The 18,223-nt window shown below is 40.5% G+C and overlaps 1 protein-coding gene and 1 pseudogene across 2 annotated transcripts; one reads left to right on the forward strand and one right to left on the reverse strand.

The window, feature by feature from the left end:
• Positions 1 to 912: 912 nt before the first annotated feature.
• On the reverse strand, positions 913 to 15,110 carry LOC309975705 (RAD52 motif-containing protein 1-like; annotated as a pseudogene). Its single transcript has 5 exons — positions 15,015 to 15,110; positions 14,470 to 14,649; positions 11,256 to 11,378; positions 10,713 to 10,880; positions 913 to 1,055 (listed from the first exon to the last, which is right to left on the reverse strand). The product of its transcript is annotated as an RAD52 motif-containing protein 1-like (transcript).
• Positions 1,202 to 2,633, forward strand: LOC309975564 (neuronal acetylcholine receptor subunit alpha-9-like; the record flags this gene model as incomplete). Its single annotated transcript, XM_082860746.1, has 2 exons — positions 1,202 to 1,212; positions 2,075 to 2,633. The coding sequence occupies 2 exons, from the start codon at positions 1,202 to 1,204 to the stop codon at positions 2,631 to 2,633; spliced, it is 570 nt and encodes a 189-aa protein (XP_082716872.1).
• Positions 15,111 to 18,223: the final 3,113 nt, after the last annotated feature.

Here is an 18,223-nt window from a genome sequence, read left to right on the forward strand (position 1 = left end):
ACTTCCTTGGAAGGATTGCCCAGGCTGGAAGGCCAAGACCAATCCAGGGTCAACTCTTACAAGCAAATAAGGTCTCAGACAACTTAGCTAGGATTTCTCAGTCTCTCAGCCTGCAGGGCTGTGAAGCAGGTGAGCAATTCTCTTCAGGGAATCTACTAATCATAAAGTTTCCTTTGGGCACTGCCTGTGACATTCTCACTGCTATATAACTCAATAGGGAACACAATCAACGCTCTTCAGTAGCATGACCACTTTCAAGGCTCACAAAAACGTAGCCGATTATTATATAAGAATCATATTCACCCAATATATCAGAAATGGAAGCTGAAATTAAATTGACTCCAAAAACATAATCTAATAAACTCTTCAACAAAAAAACAAAAATAATATTAATAATAGTCAATATATATTGTCTGCTTACTATGTTTCAGGCATAGTTCTAAGCTTTTTACATTCATCATTTCATTTACTCTTACAATATCCCCCATTTGGTGGTAAGCTGAATTACTAACCCTATTTGCAGATAAAGAAATTGCAGCTTACAGATATTAAATACCTTCAAATGTCTCTGGCTAGAAAAAACTAAAATTGCGACAACAGCAACAAAACAATCTAAGACACAAAGTTAGGACTCAAACACAGGTGTCCAAGACTTATAATCACTACACTATTCTATATGATAAGCAAGCAATTGAGGAAGAACTGGATCAAACACATTCTGTATGAACTGAGGCAAGTCATTCTACATCTAAACACTGGGGACAATAATATTTGCTGTCGTTTTTCTCATAAATGCCATAAAGAACAAATTTAAGACTGCTGCTGTGAAAACATCTGGTGAATGAAAGAATATGCAATGTTTTAGATAACCATTATTTTCATCCAATTAACTTTTCAAATAAGTTTATTTGCTCACTGAAACTGAAGCACTTCAAGGACAATCAAAAAGGTCTTACCTAAAACCACTATCAGCAGTTTCTGGAATGCATCTGTCATAGCCTTCTGAATAGCAAGCTTCTGGGTTACCTTCCTTTTCATAAGGAATGATAATGACCCTAAATCCAACAAAAAAAGATGAATTTAAAATGCCTATCTGAATAACTGATTTCTAGGTTATATGTTTAAAACTAAAAATGCATCTGTGATTCTTAGATCATTATCTTAGTGATTAAGGGCAGGCACAACACTGGGGTGCGGTTGAATGTCTCTGTTGTAGGTATACCCTGGCATGGCACATTTTACTGCTCAGATCTATTCTCAAAGTTCCTATAATACTTGATGGTAAATGCAAACCAAGAACGTGGCACAACTTTCATAATACTCACAGATTTCAAATGGACAAGCTGAGGCTACACGGCTACAGACCCTGCTCTCCTGGGCGTAAAGGGCTGGATTCATACAGTGAGATAGATTTGGTGGTAGTGCAGATGATCTGGCCTCTCCTCAACCATCACCCACTCAGGTGGATGGTGGAGCCTCCTCCACTCAATTCGCTAACAGCCCTGCCTCTGACTTAAAACCCTAAGCCCAAGTGCCATTGATTCTAAGAGAAAACTCAGTACCAATAGGAATCCCCTTTCTAGGGATCTACGTTTACTTTTTCTGCTCAGGCCCTTCTATAGAAGGCAAAGGACTGAACATTTACAGAAGAGTTTATTTCAATATTTTTTTTCCAACAGCAACAAAAAGTTACTTTAATAGTCTTGTGTCCACAGTTAACAAAATCAGGTAAGCAGAGCCCCCTGTTAGATTTTAGCCTCGTTTACTTTTTGTCTGGATGCTTGAATCATTATACCTGGACCAAGAGAGTGGCACTGGGAATGGAGAGGAAGGGACATAAAGCAGACATGCTTTAAAGAAAGAATCCAAGAGAACTCGGCCCTAACTATTCACAGGAAATGGAGAAGAAGGGCAAATTAGAGTTGATTCCATACTTTCAAGCCAGGGTGACAAGGAATGGTGATCCATTGCCAAGACACTGAAGTGATGGGCACAGGGCGGTGAGCTATCGGGGGTAAGGAGTTTGGTGAGTTGTCCTGGAGAGCAGCTCTCATTTTCCTCCTCTCACCTCCAGGGCTGATGATGAATCTTCTGAGCCTGTGAACACCAATGTGGTCCTGCGGTATGATGGGCTGATCACCTGGGATGCACCAGCCATCACCAAAACCTCCTGTGTGGTGGATGTCACCTACTTCCCCTTTGATAATCAGCAGTGCAACCTGACCTTTGGTTCCTGGACCTACAATGGCAATCAGGTGGATATATTCAATGCCCTGGACAGCGGAGACCTCTCCGACTTCATCAAAGATGTAGAGTGGGAGGTGCATGGCATGCCTGCTGTGAAGAATGTGATCTCCTATGGCTGCTGCTCTGAGCCTTACCCGGATGTGACATTCACTCTCCTTCTAAAGTGGTGGTTCTCTTTCTATATCGTCAACCTCCTCATCCCATGTGTCCTCATATCTTTTCTGGCTCCCTTGAGTTTTTATCTCCCAGCAGCCTCTGGTGAAAAGGTCTCCCTGGGAGTGACCATACTGTTGGCCGTGACTGTATTTCAGCTCATGGTGGCAGAGATCATGCCAGCCTCAGAGAATGTCCCTCTGATACGTGAGTTCAAGTGTCTTACACTTTGAGTCAGCACTGTGGTAACTGGGGTTGTATCTGTATCTTTAAACTCCTAACAATGAGGTCAACTTCAGACTCAACACAGGCTGTCACATACTTGATTTGGTGTCTTCAGTTGGCATCTTTGAAAAGAGATGTGGCTGTTGGAAACAAAGCTGGTCTTGTTGTCTCCAGGTTTACCCAAAAGAGGAATGAGAGCAATACGGTATAGAGCAGTGGTTCTCAGAGTATGGTCTCTGGACCCACAGCATTAACATCATTTTATTTTACTTATTTATTTATTTTTTTGCTTGGGGAACATTATTTTATTTTTATTATTTTTTTATTGGAGTATAATTGCTTTACAATGGTGTGTTAGCTTCTGCTTCACAAAAAAATGAATCAGTTATATATATACATATGTTCCCATATCTCTTCCCTCTTGCATCTTCCTCTCTCCCACCCTCCCTATCCCACCCCTCCAGGCGGTCACAAAGCACCGAGCTGATCTCTCTGTGTTATGCGGCTGCTTCCCACTAGCTATCTGCCTTATGTTTGGTAGTGTATATATGTCCATGCCTCTCTCTCGCTTTGTCACAGCTTACCCTTTCCCCTCCCCATATCCTCAAGTCCATTCTCTAGTAAGTCTCTGTCTTTATTCCTGTTTTACCCCTAGGTTCTTCATGACATTCTTTTTTCTTTACTTCCATATATATGTGTTAGCATACGGTATTTGTCTCTCTCTTTCTGACTTACTTCACTCTGTATGACAGACTCTAGGTCTATCCACCTCATTACAAATAGCTCAATTTCGTTTCTTTTTATGGCTGAGTAATATTCCATTGTATATATGTGCCACATCTTCTTTATCCATTCATCCGATGATGGACACTTAGGTTGTTTCCATCTCTGGGCTATTGTAAATAGAGCTGCAATGAACATTTTGGTACATGACTCTTTTTGAATTTTGGTTTTCTCAGGGTATATGCCCAGTAGTGGGATTGCTGGGTCATATGGTAGTTCTATTTGTAGTTTTTCAAGGAACCTCCATACGGTTCTCCACAGTGGCTGTATCAATTTACATTCCTACCAACAGTGCAAGAGGGTTCCCTTCTCTCCACACCCTCTCCAGCATTTATTGTTTCTAGATTTTCTGATGACAGCCATTCTGACTGGTGTGAGATGATATCTCATTGGAGCTTTGATTCGCATTTCTCTAATGATTAGTGATGTTGAGCATACTTTCATGTGTCTGTTGGCAGTCTGTATATCTTCTTTGGAGAAATGTCTATTTAGGTCTTCTGCCCATTTTTGGATTGGGTTGTTTGGTTTTTTTGTTATTAAGCTGCATAAGCTGCTTATAAATTTTGGACAATAATCCTTGGTCAGTTGCTTCATTTACAAATATTTTCTCCCATTCTGAGGGTTGTCTTTTGGTCTTCTTTATGGTTTCCTTCACTGTGCAGAAGCTTTGAAGTTTCATTAGGTCCCATTTGTTTATTTTTGTTTTTACTTCCATTTGTCTACGAGGTGGGTAAAAAATGACCTTTCTGTGATTTATGTCATAGAGTGCCCTGCCTATGTTTTCCTCTAAGAGTTTGATAGTTTCTGGCCTTACATTTAGGTCTTTAATCCATTTTGAGCTTATTTTTGTGTATGGTGTTAGGGAGTGATCTAATCTCATACTTTTACATGTACCTGTCAAGTTTTCCCAGCACCACTTATTGAAGAGGCTGTCCTTCCTCCACTGTATATTCCTGCCTCCTTTATCAAAGATAAGGTGACCATATGTGCGTGGGTTTATCTCTTGGGTTTCTATCCTGTTCCATTGATCTATATTTCTGTTTTAGTGCCAATACCATACTGTCTTGATTACTGTAGCTTTGTAGTATAGTCTGAAGTCAGGGAGCCTGATTCCTCCAGCTCCATTTTTCGTTCTCAAGATTGCTTTGGCTATTCTGGGTCTTTTGTGTTTCCATACAAATTGTGAAATATTTTGTTCTAGTTCTGTGAAAAATGCCATTGGTAGTTTGATAGGGATTGCATTGAATCTATAGATTGCTTTGGGTAGTAGAGTCATTTTCACACTGTTGATTCTTCCAATCCAAGAACATGGTATATCTCTCCCTCTATTTGTATCATCTTTAATTTCTTTCATCAGTGTCTTATAATTTTCTGCATATAGGTCTTTTGTCTCCTTAGGTAGGTTTATTCCTAGATATTTTATTCTTTTTGTTGCAATGGTAAATGAGAGTGTTTTCTTGATTTCACTTTCAGATTTTTCATCATTAGTGTATAGGAATGCAAGAGATTTCTGTGCATTAATTTTGTATTCTTCTACTTTACCAAATTCATTGATTAGCTCTAGTAGTTTTCTGATAGCATCTTTAGGATTCTCTATGTATAGTATCAATGTCATCTGCAAACAGTGACAGCTTTACTTCTTCTTTTCAGATTTGGATTCCTTTTATTTCCTTTTCTTCTCTGATTGCTGTGGCTAAAACTTCCAAAACTATGTTGAATAACAGTGTTGAGAGTGGGCAACCTTGTCTTGCTCCTGATCTTAGTGGAAATGCTTTCAGTTTTTTACCATATGGATGATGTTGCCTGTGTGTTGTCATATATGGCCTTTATTATGTTGAGGAAAGTTCCCTCTATGCCTATTTTCTGAAGGCTTTTTATCATAAATGGGTGTTGAATTTTGTCAAAAGCTTTCTCTGCATCTATTGAGATGATCATATGGTTTTTCTCCTTCAATTTGTTAATATGGTGTATCACGTTGATTGATTTGCATATATTGAAGAAACCTTGCATTCCTGGAATAAATCCCACTTGATCATGGTGTATGATCCTTTTAATGTGCTGCTGGGTTCTGTTTGCTAGTATTTTGTTGAGGATTTTTGCATCTATGTTCATCAGTGATATTGGCCTGTAGGTTTCTTTCTTTGTGACATCCTTTTCTGGTTTTGGTATCAAGGTGATGGTGGCCTCGTAGAATGAGTTTGGGAGTGTTCCTCCCTCTGCTATATTTTGGAAGAGTTTGAGAAGGATAGGTGTTAGCTCTTCTCTAAATGTTTGATAGAATTCGCCTGTGAAGCCATCTGGTCCTGGGCTTTTGTTTGTTGGAAGATTTTTAATCACAGTTTCAATTTCAGTGCTTGTGATTGGTCTGTTCATATTTTCTATTTCTTCCTGATTCAGTCTTGGCAGGTTGTGCATTTCTAAGAATTTGTCCATTTCTTCCAGGTTGTCCATTTTATTGGCATAGAGTTGCTTGTAGTAAACTCTCATGATCTTTTGTATTTCTGCAGTGTCAGTTGTTACTTCTCCTTTTTCATTTCTAATTCTATTGATTTGAGTCTTCTCCCTTTTTTTCTTGATGAGTCTGGCTAATGGTTTATCAATTTTGTTTATCTTCTCAAAGAACCAGCTTTTAGTTTTATTGATCTTTGCTATCATTTCCTTCATTTCTTTTTCATTTTTTTCTGATCTGATTTTTATGATTTCTTTCCTTCTGCTAACTTTGGGGGTTTTTCTTCTTCTTTCTCTAATTGCTTTAGGTGCAAGGTTAGGTTGTTTATTCGAGATGTGTCATGTTTCTTAAGGTAGGATTGTATTGCTATAAACTTTCCTCTTAGAACTGCTTTTGCTGCATCCCATAGATTTTGGGTCGTCTTGTCTCCACTGTCATTTGTTTCTAGTTATACTTTGATTTCCTCTTTGATTTCTTCAGTGATCACTTCGTTATTAAGTAGTGTATTGTTTAGCCTCCATGTGTTTGTATTTTCTACAGATCTTTTCCTGTAATTGATATCTAGTCTCATATAATTGTGTTTGGAAAAGATACTTGATACAATTTCAATTTTCTTAAATTTACCAAGGCTTGATTTCTGACCCAAGATATGATCTCTCCTGGAGAATGTTCTGTGAGCACTAGAGAAAAATGTGTATTCTGTTGTTTTTGGATGGAATGTCCTATAAATATCAATTAAGTCCATCTTGTTTAATGTATCATTTAAAGCTTGTGTTTCCTTATTTATTTTCATTTTGGATGATCTGTCCATTGGTGAAAGTGGGGTGTTAAAGTCCCCTACTATGAATGTGTTACTGTCGATTTCTCCTTTTATGGCTGTTAGTATTTGCCTTATGTATTGAGGTACTCCTATGTTGGGTGCATAAATATTTACAATTGTTATATCTTCTTGGATCGATCCCTTTATCATTATGTAGTGTTCTTTGTCTCTTCTAATAGTCTTTATTTTAAAGTCTGTTTTGTCTGATATGAGAATTGCTACTCCAGCTTTCTTTTGGTTTCCATTTGCATGGAATAACTTTTTCCATCCCCTCACTTTCAGTCTGTATGTGTCCCTAGGTCTGAAGTGGGTCTCTTGTAGGCAGCATATATATGGCTTTTGTTTTTGTATCCATTCAGCCAATCTGTGTCTTTTGGTGGGAGCATTTAGTCCATTTACATTTAAGGTAATTATTGACATGTATGTTCCTATTCCCATTTTATTAATTGTTTTGTTTTCATTATTGTAGGTCTTTTCCTCCTCTTGTGTTTCTTCCCTAGAGATGTTCCTTTAGCAGTTGTTGTAGAGCTGGTTTGGTGGTGCTGAACTCTTTGAGATTTTGCTTGTCTGTAAAGGTTTTAATTTCTCCATCAAATATGAATGAGATCCTTGCTGGGTAGAGTAATCTTGGTTGCAGGTTTTTCTCCTTGTTCCCTTTCTATATATCCTGCCACTCCCTTCTGGCTTGCAGATTTTCTGCTGAAAGATCAGCTGTTAACCTTATGGGGATTCCCTTATGTGTTATTTGTTGTTTTTCCCTTGCTGCTTTTAATATGCTTTCTTTGTATTTAATTTTTGACAGTTTGATTAATATGTGTCTTGGCATATTTCTCCTTTGATTTATCCTGTATAAGACTCTCTGTGCTTCCTGGACTTGATTTACTATTTCCTTTCCCATATTAGGGAAGTTTTCAACTATAATCTCTTCAAATATTTTCTCAGTCCCTTTCTTTTGCTCTTCTTCTTCTGGAACCCTATTAATTCAAATGTTGGTGCATTTAATGTTGTCCCAGAGCTCTCTGAGACTGTCCTCAGTTCTTTTCATTCTTTTTTCTTTATTCTGCTCTCCAGTAGTTATTTCCACTATTTTATCTTCCAGGTCACTTATCCGTTCTTCTGCCTCAGTTATTCTGTTATTGATCCCATCTAGAGAATTTTTAATTTCATTTATTGTGTTGTTCATTGTTGTTTGTTTCATCTTTAATTCTTTTAGGTCTTTGTTAAACGTTTCTTGTATTTTGTCTATTCTATTTCCAAGATTTTGGATCATCTTTACTACCATTATTCTGATTTTTTTTCAGGTAGACTGCCTATTTCCTCTTCATTTGTTAGGTCTGGTGAGTTTTTATCTTGCTCCTTCATCTGCAGTGTGTTTTTCTGTCTTCTCATTTTGCTTATCTTACTGTGTTTGGGGTCTCCTTTTTGCAGTCTACAGGTTCGTAGTTCCTGTTGTTTTTGGTGTCTGTCCCCAGTGGCTAATGTTGGTTCAGTGGGTTGTGTAGGCTTCCTGGTGGAGGGGAGTAGTGCCTGTGTTCTGGTGGATGAGGCTTGATCTTGTCTTTCTGGTGGGCAGGTCCACATCTTGTGGTTTGTTTTGGGGTGTCTGTCTACTTATTATGATTTTGGGCAGCCTCTCTGCTAATGGGTGGTGTTGTGTTCCTGTCTTGCTAGTTGTTTGGCATAGGATGTCCAGCACTGTAGCTTGCTGGTCGTTGAGTAAAGCTGGGTGCTTGTGTTGAGATGGAGTTCTCTGGGAGATTTTCACCATTTGATATTATGTGGAGCTGGGAGGTCTCTTGTGGACCAGTGTCCTGAAGTTGGCTCTCCCACCTCAGAGGCACAGCATTAACTCCTGGCTGGAGCACCAAGAGCCTTTCATCCACACGGCTCAGAAGAAAAGGGAGAAAAAGTAGAAAGAAAGAATTAGTAGAAGTAGAAAGAAAGAAAGAAAGGAGGGAGGGAGGGCAGGAGGGAGGGAGGGAGGAAGGAAGGAAGGAAAGAAGGAGGGAAGTATGGAAAAAAGATGACAAATAAAATAAGTAAGATAAAATACAATAATATTATTAAAATAAAATAAATAATTACTAAGTGGGAAAAAAAACGGATGGATTGAACCCTGGAACAAATGGTGGAAGCAAAGCTATACAGACAAAATCTCACACAGAAGCATACACATACACACTCACAAATAGAGGAAAAGGGGAAAAAAATCATAAATCCTGCTCTCAAAGTCCATCTCCTCAATTTGGATGATTCGTTGTCTAAAGGAGGGAAGGAAAGAAAGAAAGAATGAAGATAAAGTAAAATAAAATAAAGTTATTAAAAAAATAATTATAAAGGAAAAATTTAAAAGAAACAAAAACAGACGGATAGAACCCTAGGAAAATGGTGGAAGCAAAGCTATACAGACAAAATCTCACACAGAAGCATACACATACACACTCACAAAAAAGGAAAAGGGGAAAAAATAATAAATCCTGCTCTCAAAGTCCACCTCCTTAATTTGGGATGATTCTTTGTCTATTCATGTGTTCCACAGATGCAGGGTACATCAAGTTGATTGTGGAGCTTTAATCCGCTGCTACTGAGGCTGCTGGGAGAGATTTCCCTTTCTCTTCTTTGTTGTCACAGCTCCCATGGGCTCAGCTTTGGATTTGGCCCCGCCTCTGCGTGTAGATCTCCGGAGGGCGTCTGTTCTTTGCTCAGACAGGATGGGGTTAAAGGAGCCGCTGATTCGGAGGCTCTGGCTCACTCATGCCGGGGGGTAGGGAGGGTCACGGAGTGCAGGGCAAGCCTGCGGCGGCAGAGGCCGGCATGACGTTGCACCAGCCTGAGGCACGCCATGCATTCTCCCAGGGGAGTTGTTCCTGGATCATGGGACCCTGGCAGTGGCGGGCTGCACAGGCTCCCAGGAAGGGGGGGTGTGGATAGTGACCTGTGCTCACACACAGGCTTCTTGGTGGCGGCAGCAGCAGCCTTACCGTCTCATGTCTGTCTCTGGGGTCCGCGCTTTTAGCCTCGGCTCGCGCCCACCTCTGGAACTCCTTTAAGCAGCCTTCTTAATCCCCTCTCCTCGCGCATCAGGAAACAAAGAGCGAAGAAAAAGTCTCTAGCCTCTTCGGCAGGTCCAGACTTTTCCATGGACTCCCTCCCAGCCAGCCGTGGCGCACTAACCCCCTTCAGGCTGTGTTCACGCCGCCAACACCAGTCCTCTCCCTGCGCTCCGACCGAAGCCCGAGCCTCAGCTCCCAGCCCCGCTTGCTCCGGCGGGGGAGCAGACAAGCCTCTCGGGCTGGTGAGTGCCGGTCGGCACCGATCCTCTATGCGGGAATCTATCCGCTTTGCCCTCCACACCCCTGTTGCTGTACTCTGCTCTGTGGCTCCGAAGCTCCCCTGCTCTGCCACTCGCAGTCTCTGCTCACGAAGGGGCTTCCTAGTGTGTGGAAACCTTCCCTCCTTCACAGCTCCCTCCCACTGGTGCAAGTCCTGTCCCTATCCTTTTGTCTCTGTTTATTCTTTTTTCTTTTGCCCTACCCAGGTACGTGGGGAGGTTTCTTGCCTTTTTGGAGGTCTGAGGTCTTCTGCCAGTGTTCAGTAGGTGTTCTGTAGGAGTTGTTCCATGTGTAGATGTATTTCTGGTGTATCTGTGGGGAGGAAGGTGATCTCCGCGTCTTACTCTTCCACCATCTTCCCGGAAGTCATCTATTTCAATCTTTAGACAATGATTTTTTTGGGATAACTGAAGGCCAGAAGACATCTGTATTTGAAGGACTATTAGCACAAATTATTAACCAAAAAAAAACCTAACTAATTTTCCCTCCTCCTAAGCTTCTTGGCAGTCAGTCAGTTCTAAAATTCTAAAGTTTATGGTGGTGTCAGGTATTGCCTAAGATAAAAACCTATATTGTCAGGCAGAAAAATTTTGCCCAGGTTTTTAGTTGCTTAGCAAAGGTGATGATGTTTGAAAAGCTGAGTTTCAGAAAGAAAGGAAAAAAGAGAAATCCCACTCCCTCACCTCGGCACACACACACATACCTTCCTCCAACTTATCCAAAGGTTCCTCAGCCATGCCAACTCCAGAACTCCTGCACTCATGGGAGGGGAACACCACCCCTAATCACAGAAGAACTTCAGGCTTTGCTTCGGAAGTCATGTCACAATATCTTCATTTTCCCTTTCTTCAAGGTTAGAAATATCCTGAAGCTCTTAGGATTTTGAATTAAAGCCTAGACTTCAACATATTCTGTTGTTATAAATAAAAAATAAACTCCCGCAATCCCAGGTAATAGTTTAGGTATTCTATAGCTTCAAAATCAAGTGAGACTTGCAAATGAATGACTAGATATGGACAACTATTTTTTATTATATACCATACAAATACTGGAGAAAACTATGAACACCACCATCCAAGTCATTGAGATTATCACTAATTCTAGGTGGCAGGCCAATGCTCAGATACTTCCATGTGGAAGCCTCTCACACATCCTCCCCATAGCCCTGTTCTATTCTTCTCTCTAAAGTCTAGGAGTTCAATGTTGAAAGGAGTCTGGTTAGTCAAAGAAAATCTACAGAGTTTACCCTGATGATCCTTTTTGACCACCCATGGAAACCAAAGTAGTAATTTGACAATTCTTGGCATCTGGAGCTGTTTAGGGCAAGTGTATTATGTTCAACCGTCTTATGTCTAGTGCCGAAATGAACCTAAAGACATAAAAGACCTAAAATTATCACAACCCTACATAGAGACTTATTTTGGATATACCTGAGATTTATCAATACCAATTTCATAGAGTGGTTGTGAAGATTAAGTAGGACATTTTAAGCAATGAGTTCACAGTGAGCCCTAAATAAATGTTATTTATTACTTTTAAGTCAGTACTTTTCTGCATCATTTCCAGGGCCCCTGATTAACCGGAAGGTTCCCTGACCTCTGGTGGTGAAAGTGATGATGAAAGCAACCAAAGAAGGCCAGCAGAAGCCTATTATGGGGCTGGGCGTAAGCAAAGGAAGTGAACTGTTTTAGTTGTCTCATCCTGTAGCTCCTGCTTGAGAATATGACCTGAAGAGGAGATAAGATGGGCCTGCCACTGAATTAGGACCTTAATCTGTAGCACCCCCTCCCCATGTTACTAATGCCTGTTAGAAGAGGGAAGACATATACGTCTATAAATGTAAATAAAGCAACCAAAAGAATTAGAGGTTCATCTGCATTAACAAGCTTCTTTGAAAGTGCAAATATTTCCAGTCTTAACTCCCTAAGTCATTTACATATTACTGTGGATTTTTTACATCACTAGTTCTTTCTTAAATGTCTATTTCCACTTTGAACAGGGTGTAGTATATAAATATAGTCATAAAATTCAAATAATACAAATAAAGTGAAAGCATTGTTACTTCTTTATTGATTTGTTTGTGCATCTTCCTCTGTCACTAGTTTATGAACTCCTTAAGTGCTTGAAGGAACCATATATTATTCTTTCCTTATTACCAGAAACAAGCATAGATCTTGGCATATAATAGAGGAGTGATGGTCTGGTGACTGAGTGAATGAATGAGCACATAAGAAAATGAAATTACTTTCTCCAACTGAAGCTACTTGCTGGGAAGGAGAAATGAAGACTAATTTTTAAATATTGAGTGTTGCATGGGAGTCTAGGCTCTGTATGGTGAGTCATAATGGAGCTGTCCTGGACAATTATGAAGCTTCAGAAGGGCTCTGAGCTCCTGGGTAGTAGAGACAGCTGACATCTGGGATAACCTTGCCACAGTTCTTGCTGGCAAACATTTCCCTTCGTGCTACTGAGAAAAACTCAGATACATTAGGCCTTTCCTTCATTTTATTTTAAGATGTTATTCTCTTTTCTGTATTTTTTAAAAATGCAGGGGAAAAAAGATAAGAAATATGTATACCTGCCAATGAGTTAAAGAACACAGATTTGGAACTTCCCTGCTGCTGCAGTGGTTAAGACTCCATGCTCCCAATGCAGGGGGCCCGGGTTCAATCCCTAGTCAAGGAAATAGGTCTCACATGCATGCTGAAAGTAAGAGTTCATACGCCACAGTTAAGGAGTCTGTGAGCCACAACAAAAGGAGCCTGCCTGCTGCAACTAAGACCCGGTGCAACCAAATAAATAAATAAATAAAATTTAAAAAGAACGCATAATTAAAGTAGATAACAATTTCGGGGGTGTGGGTACTAAACTAAGGCTCTGCATTAAATAAAGAAATCTAATACGAATGTCCTTTCCTCTCAACACTACAGTGACTTGTAGAAATTTTTCTTCATTATTTTATCAGTGATGGGCTTTATACTGTGAAAATCTCAGAACCTAAGCTTATGCAATGGTCTTAATGTCCAATATAAGAAAAGAATTCATTACTCACAACTGATACCACGTAACTGTTTCATAATCTTTCCAGGATCATCTGTAATATCTGAGTGGTTATGTGAAATGGTTGCAGGGTCCGCAAATTAAGGAATGTCTGACACAAAATCATTTCAATCCCAGGGAGTACAGCCAGGATTGAAGAGGGTGTTAAACAGGGTACAGAAGTGGGAGGTAGTGTACCTGGAGTCACATCTGAGGAGAGTTCTCAGATTCAATAAAGGTGAAATTAGTGAGTAAAGAAATATGGGTGAGAATAAGCAGCAAGGTCAGTAGGAAGTAGCCAGAGCAAGAAGCCAATCAGAGAAGACACACAATTATAAAGTGAAAGGTCTGGGAAATCTAAGCCTCACTCACTTATTCAGAGGAAGTGAAAAGGTCCTTGAAAAAGGAATGGTGGCTGAATGGAGGCACATAATGAAATGTTCATTCTGGGGAAGTAAAATTGGATGGCATATTGATGTGGAATAAGTTTTCTACAGTGCATTAAAGAATATTTTAATGATCCTCTGGAATCTGAAGGGGGTTCTCAATAAGCAGTTTGAGAGTGATGATGATGATGAAGCCTCCTTTATGTTACATCTGACAAAAGTTTGGCAAGCTCAGGACTTCCCTGGTGGCAGAATTGTTAAGAGTCTGCCTTCCAATGCAGGGGAAACGAGTTCGATCCCTGGTCCATGAAGATCCCACATGCCACAGAGCAGCTAAGCCCGTGTGCCACAACTACTGAGCCTGTGCTCTAGAGCCCGTGAACCACAACTACTGAAGCCCACATGCCTAGAACCCGTGTTCCGCAACAAGAGAAGCCGTCGCGATGAGAAGCCCACGCACCGCAATGAAGAGCAACCCCCGCTCACCGCAACTAGAGAAAGCCGGGGCGCAGCAACAAGACCCAATGCAGCCAAAAATTAATTAAAAAAAATTTTTGTCAACCTCACACATTTAAAATCCACATAAAAGTAAATATAAGGAAGACTGTTGTGAAGATTTCTTAAATTAAGGGGCAGCATAAAATGACATGGGGTTTAACATCAGTCAACTTTGCATTTGGCCTCTAGTTTCCACATTTACTGTCATGAACTTTAAGTAAGTCACTTAACCATCCTGATTTCGAGTTTCTTCATCTAAAAAAAAGAAAGAAAGAACTGGAGAACTGGGGGATCAGTGGAGCAGTGCATCTGAGAGCATTCTGTACAGCACAGTGCTGTACAAACGCTGGCCATTTCCCCCCCCCCCCCCCCCCCCCACCGGGATCTTAGTTCCCTGACCAGGGATTGAACCCGGGCCCTCAGCAGTGAGAGTGCAGGGTCCTAACCAGTGGACCGCCAGGGAATTCCCGATGGCCAATTAGCTTTAAATTCAGCACTTCATCCCAGTAGAGCGACGAATTCCACATTTGGACCCACCTTCACTGGAGATGTGTGAAAAAGCTGCTTCTGGTTGCATGCCTTTTGGGCTCTGTGGGCATCCCTTGCTGAATAAAACTTAATGATGGCATAGAACCCAGGACCAGCCACTGCTGCGTTTGTGAAGACTTGGACCGACTACAGAAGGCCAAAGTGGGAGAAGACTGTGAACAGAGAATGCTGTAGGCTGGTCCCACGCTAAGTGCAGGAAATTTCACGCCCGGGAAACCAAACCACCCTTTCCCTTATATTCTGCCAGCCCTTCGGCACAGGTAACTGTGGTGAGCCTGCAACTCCAAACACTTCTCATTTCATGAACAAGTTTCCCTCTGAAATCCTTAGCTCCAAGAAGCATTAGGAGGCGATGCCGTCAGTTGGGAACTATCTCTCAAAAATCTATGGGGGCGAGCTGGCTGCTCAGGTCAGCTCTAGAACTAAGATTCCTCTCAGCGGAGACCACAGGCAGATGAGGTACCGAAGCAGTCCCAGTTACTGGGGCGCGGGGCGGCTTCCTCCACCCCTCCCTCTGCCCCGGCTCGGCTCACTTGCAAGGTCTCAGCCGTGGGTCCAGATCACAGCTCCCACACCAGCAAGGTTTTGTCACCACCGATGGCAACCACAAAAGGTACCAAATCCACCATCCTACCTTCACCCCGCATGTGCGGCTCGGGGCACAAGCGGACTGCGCCTGCGCACACAAGCCCACGCTTTTTAAAAAGTTAGTGCCAATAAATCTAATATATAGAAAAATAGTTGAAAGCCCCTGAGTGTTTTGTGGATAGAAAAGCTTGAGATTCAGAGCAAATACAGAGCTGGACAGTCTAAGAATAAACTATCTCTCCCATCCATTAGAAGGGCTAGGTAGCAGCTTCTGGTTATGGAACCAGAAACTCTCAGGTGCCAAATAGGACATGAAACAGTAACACTTTTACTATTTATAAAATTGCAGAAACAAACAAAATAAACAATAATATATTTACACCTGTCCTATAAGACAAAGGGTACTTAAGACCTAATGAATATAAAATCAGTTTACAAACTATGATGCACTATATGAATAAGTTCTCATTTGCAGAGAGCACAGCATGGGATATGTGGCCATTAATGATAATTCCCTTCTCCTTTCCATTCCTTTCTCTTGTTCCTTTATGTATGTGGATCAGTTACATTATTAAGCTAACAATGTAACTGAGCTATTATTAGCTTAATAATGTAACCAATAGTCTAATTTTTAGCAAGGGGGTAGTTCTTAGAAACTTAGGGAGCTGGAACTCTGAATGAATGAATTAAAATATTGCAATTACATCATTCATTTTAAAATTTATCATCATTGATTAAAAATTAAAATAAAAATTAAATTAAAAACTTATTATCCCGCAACTGAGACTCACCACAACGTGTGACGTCTGTCAAGCATTCACCGTCACAACTCAGCTTGACTGTCTTACAGACAACCTCAATAGTATTTTTATTTATTTATTTTATTTTTTAATTTTTATTTTATTTTATTTTTTTTGGTGGTACGCGGGCTTCTCACTGCTGTGGCTTCTCCCGTTGCGGAGCACAGGCTCCGGACGTGCAGGATCAGCGGCCATGGCTCACGGGCCCAGCCGCTCCGCGGCATGTGGGTTCCTCCCAGACCGGGTAACAAACCCCCGTCCCCTGCATCGGCAGACGGACTCTCAACCACTGCGCCACCAGGGAAGCCCTCAATAGTATTTTTAAATTGGCAGAGGCAGCAGGCCATATGGCTAGGTAAGATCCTATAAATGGAAACACAGGTAATTAAATTTGTGGTAAAAGAGTTACTTGAGTAGGTAGAAGAGGTAGGCCAAGGCCACCACAGACCAGTGCAAAAAGGAGTTCTTGGGGCATATGGAATGGAGAACTGGATAGGGGTCAGGTGGCCAATTGCTACACTTGACTGTTGTAAATAAATATAGAGGAGGAGTGGGGTGCCCAACAGAAGGATTAGTATGGCAGTAGGTATGGTATGCCTAGAAAAAAGGGAATAGGGATTAGAATTGGGTGACATTGATCTGTGCTTTAAATCAGAAGTATCTCCTTCCAACCCAAAAGACTCACTTTGGTTTGAGAGTACACAGGAAGAAGGCAGACTTCTAAGAAGAGTCTGAATAAGACCACACGTTCTGTAGTCCCTTTCTTGGTTCCTATTTGTGAGTAGTAATATATTAGAAATTACTCTAGTAATAAAAATGCATCGAGTGGTTAACCAATAACAGAGATTGCATTGGCCAATCTGGACAAAAGGAACATTCCAAAGAATAACATTATTATTATAATAAGGTATAACATACTTAATTTAGAAAAAAGCACATGAGTTCATAATGATACTCAAAATGAAAAGTGGGGGAATTTAGAAAAAAGCACATGAATTCATAATGATACTCAAAATGAAAAGTGGGGGAGCTCTTCTTTATAGGATAATGTCAGCTAATAAGTGCAAAACGAATGATAGAATTAGGAAAGTCTCATTTTGCAACTATCAATGTAATAATCGATTCAGACAAGGATTATCATTGATGCACAGCTGGGTGAAGAGTTGTTTGAAAGTAGGATCTTCACTGATCCCAAAGTATCACCCTACATATTATTTATCAATTACCAAGGGGAAAAATAACTTTACAATGGAAAGATATGGAAGATACCACCTTAATCAAGTGATCAAACAGCACTGGGCCACCTGAAGTGATGAAGTATGAAGAATATATCACCTATATAGTATTCTTCCCCAAAATGTTTACTTTCAATCTAATGAGGAAACAGACAAATCCAGACTGTGGGGCAATTTACAAGACAACTGGCTTAGACTCTTCAAAAATGCCAATGCCATAAAAGACTGAAAAAGAAAAACAGTAGGGAAATATTTTACATTAAATGAAACAAAGACATGACATGCAATGCCTAATCTTTAATTGGACCCCGTATCAAAACAAAACAGACTTAAAGAATGCGTTGGCTTCTGTCCAAGATGAAGTAACAAGGACCAATTTAACCTCCCACCTGAAACAATGAAAAAATCAGGCAGAACATATGAAACAACAGTTTTCAAGAAACTGCACCTCAGGCAATAAAGTTCAGTGATCCCCAGGAGATGGGAAATAAATGAAGTGATCCCTATAATTGCCCTAACTTACTTCTCTGAGAGAGTTTCCAGGTCATGGTACAGGGAAGAGAAGTCCAGGCAGAGACTGGTGGACTTCCTGACTGAGGAAATGGAGCTGAGAATCTGGGAAACCCAAGGTAACTAGAGTTCACAAAGCAGAGTATCAGAGAGAAAAGAAGTGCACAAAGAACTCTGGAGATATGCAGAGGGATCTCTTGAGAATTCAACAAAATATTGGTCAGTACATTTGTGTGAGGAATTACTTGATGACAGGAAAACAACCACATGAAAAGATTAATAATAAGAATAACTGGATATAACACAGGGTTGAAGGAATAGTACCTATTCCTACAAGTTGGACTGGAAAACCTCATGATACTAGGAAAGGACTTGCCTCAGTAGTTACAAATAATGAGCTCCAGACTGAAAACTACTTGGACTCCTACCCAACGAATCTGAAAAGCTAGACCTAAAAGAATAAAATTTGTTTTGAGTAACTTAATTTCACCCAAAGCAAGGCCCAAGCATTTTACAGAAATATAAATATATATAGCACACAATAAACTAAAACTCACAATATCTGGGATCATATGAAAAATTGCCAAGAATGCAGAGAAGTAGGAAAAT

The sequence above is a fragment of the Leucopleurus acutus genome (genome assembly GCF_964270905.1).
Source record: "Leucopleurus acutus genome assembly, chromosome: 19".
NCBI classification, from domain to species: domain Eukaryota; kingdom Metazoa; phylum Chordata; class Mammalia; order Artiodactyla; family Delphinidae; genus Leucopleurus; species Leucopleurus acutus.